Source organism: Parasteatoda tepidariorum, chromosome 10, assembly GCF_043381705.1.
Source record: "Parasteatoda tepidariorum isolate YZ-2023 chromosome 10, CAS_Ptep_4.0, whole genome shotgun sequence".
NCBI lineage: Eukaryota > Metazoa > Arthropoda > Arachnida > Araneae > Theridiidae > Parasteatoda > Parasteatoda tepidariorum.
In genome coordinates, this window is record NC_092213.1 from 32,180,297 (window position 1) to 32,186,286 (window position 5,990).

The 5,990-nt window shown below is 31.2% G+C and overlaps 1 protein-coding gene across 1 annotated transcript in view; it reads right to left on the minus strand.

The window, feature by feature from the left end:
• The window catches only part of LOC107437746 (Cell division cycle 42), a 21,616-nt gene extending 18,764 nt beyond the window's left edge, over positions 1-2,852 (minus strand). The window contains exons 1-2 of the mRNA XM_016049844.3: positions 2,692-2,852; positions 484-634 (exon numbers count right to left, since the gene is read on the minus strand). Coding sequence (XP_015905330.1) covers positions 484-588 — 105 coding nt within the window. The 5' untranslated portion in view covers positions 589-634; positions 2,692-2,852. The remainder of the gene's footprint in view (positions 1-483; positions 635-2,691) is intronic.
• Between the last annotated feature and the right edge of the window lie 3,138 nt (positions 2,853-5,990).

Genomic DNA, 5,990 nt, shown 5'->3' on the forward strand with positions numbered 1-5,990 from the left:
TGCACATGCATTTGAATATAAATTTCTGAGATTTTAAATCTGTTATTTTACCTTAATTTTAATTAAAAAATATTTTAAAACCTGCTGATTACCTATAGTATAATTAAATTTCAATATAATGCATGGCAACTGTTGGTAGTTTTGAAGTTTATATATTTTCTTGGCGAACTTCAGTTTTTGACATTTTTGACGGGTTTTTGACAGTTTAAACCAGTATTATACCCTTGTCATGTCAAAAACCACTTTGACGTCAAAAACCCAACCCTGATTACTTCACAGCAAAAGTTTTGTCCATACAGAAAATTGTAAGCCAGCAATTTTCACAATAGTATTTTATTGTTCTAAGTCCCTTACAAAAGCATTTATTATCATTACAAAAAGCATTAATTTTATTATTACACAATAGATAAAAGGAAACTGATGATTTCAAGAGAAAAATTATTGACTGATGAACATAAAAATAAGTGTGAAAATAGAACTTACAGTGGGAACATATTCTGAAGGGAACTTGTTTGTAGTATAGGATATCAACAAACAAGTTTTACCAACTGCTCCATCACCCACAACTACACACTTTATGGTCTGCATAATTCAGATTCTCTTCAGGACAATGTGCCAGGACCAGCGTGGCTGCCTGATTAAAATTAAACAATCAATAATAATGAGATATTACATAAACAGCATTTAGCATGCAAGAAAAATTATTCTACACAACATTTATTATAAATCCTTATTATGGTACAGTAAATAAAATATACAATCAATTTAGAAAAAACATCTGTTCTTGTTTATCTCATTACTGAACTACAGTGTATTAACATGTTTAAAATTTAGCTCCACAGTTATTATACCAACACTAAAACTACAGGCTACACATTTTCGCCATAGCCAGATAGGTTTTAGTTAGTGTACTAACTATTTTTAGAATGGCGGCCCATCCTACCTGCCCTTTCATGTATCCTCTTAGATCTTTTTGTAAAAATAAACAGCCATTCCTAAAAAACATAGCTTATTTATTTGTATTCCATTTTTAAAAAAAATTATTCACTATTTAAATAACTACACTCTGGTAAAATTTTCTCTGCTTATAGGTTCAACTCTGATTATAGCTATTTATTTTGTCAGGATAATTCTCAACTGGACAAATTTTTATAACTGTCACTTTTTTTTTATAGTATATTAATAACTTTTTTTAAGTGATTTTAAATACCTTCTTTTTAAAGAAAAAAAAAAGGAATCTTTAAATATTTATTTTGTCAACATTTTCCATTTAAATTGCAAGAAAAAGCTTTCCAGTTGTTTATCAATTTCGTTTTTAGTTTACTTTTTAGAAAAAAAAATTTAAGGTGTTAAGTGAATGCCCTTTTAAAACTCAAAATGTCCTATTCTGCCATGAAGTGTCCTGCCCTTTATCGTTCCTAGGCAGAGCTCTGTTTTCGTTTATGTAAACAGTGATTATGTTATAAGTTTTCTATATATGTTTAAATTGAAAGCTATGACTTATTTGTAATAAAAAAACTTCCTGAGGATCAAATCTTTTTACAACTTTCAAACTTATAAATTTTTATGTGGTTAAACACATAATTTTTTGTTTAGTTTTCAGCTATGGGAGGAATACTGATATTTGACCTTGAAAACGAAATCAACTAGATGTTTAACGGTCTAAACAATTATAATTTAACATAAAAGTTTGATAGAGCATTAAACTTTGTAATTCTTTTTAATCATCTTGTGTATGTATTAAGTGAGAACTTAGCACATCATATACCTACATGCTAAAAATGTCCAAATAACCTATATTTATCAGTTTTATTAGAGCAATACAAAAAATTGTGTTACACGAAGTTTTATTTATCTTAATTCTTACAAACCTTAAAGGAAATCATTTTACATTGCCCTTATGAAACTAATAATTAAAAGAATGCGTTAGCAGTAGAAAATCTTATTTTCACATAATATTTTAACTATTAGAACAAAAAAAAACTAAGACCTTAGGTTAGATACCAATACTTTAAATATAGTAAAATTTACGTAGAAATAACTTATAATCCTATATGATGGAACTCAAAATGTTACTAATGTATCATATATAACTAGGCTTTGATATTAAAATATGTAGGATAATGAATAAATGTATAACGGCATTAAAAGAAAATCATGTCAAAATGTTTCAATACACTATCAAACATTCAATGCAACGCAGATGTACTGAGCATTAAGTGCGTAAATACATAAAAGCATCAATTCTTGCAACATGTTAATTAAAGCAATGTATAACTTGAAGTCTACAGTGAAGAGCCTTATGAAATTTAGTACAGTTACAGTATTTGTTAAGGAAAAGCAAACATTAATAACATATGATCGGAAGCTCATTTCCTTCTTAGTGTTATTAACGAAGGCTGTTCAGAGATAGTTTATAATAAGGACACAACTTATCCAAAGAAAAAATTACTGATGAGATAAATGGGAAACATGTAATTCTGAATTGTAAATGTTTATGGATTGTACGAATTAATATTGCAATGTTTACAGCTATCTGCTTGTTTTATTTCGTTACACCGCCATATTGGATATTACAACACCGACATCGGTGTTTTGCTATAAAAAAAGGTGTACATTTTCAAATATATATTGACAAAAAAATAGCTAATGTTTTGATAAATAAACTATAATTTGCAAATTATATGTTACCGAAGAGATTCCTTTGGAACTTCCACAACTTTGACTTAGATTTATTGCTGTCCCTAACAAGAGACAGTGATGATAACTGGGCGTTGACAAACTATTGTGACATCATAACATTTTCCGTTTCCGGTGGAAACATCCAAGAAGGAAAAACAACTTTTACTACTAAAAAAAATGGGAATTAAAAGTTATTCAGATTTATTACAATTTTAACTTCCTTATGATAGTAAAAGGATAATCGAAATGAGCTTCAGAATTTAATTATAACTTAAAACAAAAATTTCTATGAAGAAAAATACCGGAAATCAAAAATTATCTAATTTAGTGGCAACATTGAAATAAAACTACGTGTGAGTTGCAAGTTAAATCCTCTGCAAAGTAAGAGATGATTGTATGCAATATTTTGCCGTAAGTTGAAATTTTCTTGTCTCGCAGTGGTTCTTGTTCTAGTAGTTCAGTTACGTCGCTAGAGCTGCTCAATGGGCTATTGGTGACGGTCTGGATGGCTATACAGATGGACGGACTTGGTAGCCCGATGACCTGCTCTTGAAGTAGAGCACTTTACTGTAGAACAGTTTAACGAGAACCGATGCCGCACACCCTCGGTCCCTAAGCAGAGTGATCCAAGTAGTCACCCAACCGCACACTGACCGCAATCAGTGGTGCTTGACTTCGGTGGGTCCCGCCGTGGATTGATCATTAAGACACGGCTCGTAACATAGACACGGTGCGGGTGGGTAACCACTTGAATCAGTCTATGTAGGGAGTGAGCGATATTGGTCCTCGTTTCCCAAACGGTCGCTTATAGCCCATTTTGCAGCTCTATTGCGACGTAAAATGAACGACAACAACAACAAATTTCAGGCTCGAGCATTACAGTTTCCGTAAACCAAGAAGATTGACTTTTTCGGCCAATCTGATTCCGAAAATGATAAACTTTTCAATCAACTTACCGAAAGGAACATTCACCCCGAATATGAACAAGAGCTTGATTGGGAGAAAATATTTATCCGCGAAAAACTCGCCAATCATGTTCTAGTTCTCATGTAAAAAAGAAGAATATCATTCAATGTGAATGTTTCTTAAAATTTAACTAGCAGGGACCGAACCAAGTACCAGTGGGGAAGTAGCCAGTTACCATGGTATAGGATCTATACCCCGAACAAAAGTAGTAAACTTTACATAGCACGTACTCTCCGTAGGAGAGTACGTGCTATGTAAAGCGCACGTGCTATGTACGAGAGTACGTGCTATGAGCGCACGTGCTATGCACGAGAGTACGTGCTATGTTCGCGCTTGTAGAAAGAAGAATTATATGTTATACTTTATATTCGCAAAATAATGGCTCATTAAGATTTTTTCACATACTTAATTATCTTACAGGAGGAAAATACACGAGTGTGCTCAAAAAAAAAAATTTTTCTTCCTTTTTTGAGCGTTTGTGTTTTAGAATTTATTAAAATATTTTGCTTTTTGAAGCGTATTCTGGCTATGCCGTGGTTCCATAGTTGCTCAGTTCCATTGGTGACGTTGAACGTTGACACAATCTGATACAATTGATGTGACATGGTTATATTTAAAAAAATATGTAATTTACATCATTTCTCTTACTCATCATATGTAATAAGTTACAAATCTGCATATAAAAAAAAGATTATTTTTTTAGGAGAAATTCGAGAACATTTGAGAATACATGTTAAAATTTGGGCACATTTTCTATCCTCAATGTGTTATTAAAATTTTGAGAACTATCAATGAAATTCGAGAACTGTCCTCAAGATCTGAGAGTGTCTGGTTACCTTACTTAAAATAATAATTTTCACTTTTTGTAACATTGAATTGATGACAATAATAACAGTGCCGGAAATATATGACAATAATTATCAGTATAAAATTTTGAAATCAAAACTCATGCCCCCTTGGTTAGAAACCAAGTTCTTTATCTAACATACGATGTTCCTGCTTTCCACTGCAAATTTCTGTGCTAGTTAGAAGTCGTTACGATTAAAATGACTTTTTAGATTATGTGTGATGTTTTTTCTAAAATAAGCAGCAATTTATGCTTATTTTCTTAAACAAATATTTTTTTATGATGGATATAATTAAACCCCTAACCTTGAATTTTAAAAAAATACTTATTAAAAGTTCTCTTCTCTGAAAAGCAGCTGGAATACAGAATCAGCTGTAATTTGTTTCTTCTTTTAACCCCCTAACGGCTTCGTTAATGAACAAATATAATAAATCTTCCCAAAACAATATTTTAATATCTTAATACCATTGAAAAACTGGTTTTATGAAGCGGAGTAACTGCAAGATGGAATGTAACTATTTATGGGCGTAAATTGCAAGTGGTTAAATCTCAAAAACATAAAATAAAGATTTAGGCCAGAGTTTTAAAAAAAAAAAAAAAAAANAAAAAAAAAAAAAAAAAAAAAAAAAAAAAAAAAAAAAAAAGGTTGGGTTTCTGACTTTCAGAATATAGGGGACAGTCGCAATCGGAGAGATATAATCCCTATGGTTCACGGCCGGATTATCCTATAGGCACACTAGGCACGTGCCTAGGGCCTACGAAATTCAGGGGCCTACGAAAAACTTGGGAGAANACATACGATGCTCCTGCTTTCCACTGCAAATTTCTGTGCTAGTTAGAAGTCGTTACGATTAAAATGACTTTTTAGATTATGTGTGATGTTTTTTCTAAAATAAGCAGCAATTTATGCTTATTTTCTTAAACAAATATTTTTTTATGATGGATATAATTAAACCCCCAACCTTGAATTTAAAAAAAATACTTATTAAAAGTTCTCTTCTCTGAAAAGCAATATTTTAATATCTTAATACCATTGAAAAACTGGTTTTATGAAGTGGAATAACTGCAAGATGAAATGTAACTATTTATGGGCGTAAATTACAAGTGGTTAAATCTCAAAAACATAAAATAAAGATTTAGTTCAGAGTTTAAAAAAAAAAAAGAAAGAAAAAAAGGTTGGGTTTCTGACTCTCAGAATATAGGGGACAGTTGCAATCGGAGAGATATAATCCCTATGTTTTGATCAGGAGAGAGATCCGAAGTTAGGACCCCTTAACATCAGTTTTATTTTTTCTATGTTTAGATTGAGTCCTAGTACGTGAAGGTCGGATCATTCGAATTCAATTACACCGCTAGTTATTAGTTATTACTTTATTATCAAATTATTCAGGGTAGTTCGTTATTTTTTTTTTTTTCGCACCACATTTCCATTTCAAGGGATGATAACATAAAAACTCGATTTTTTTCGGTTCCTAAATGTACTTTTAAATAATTA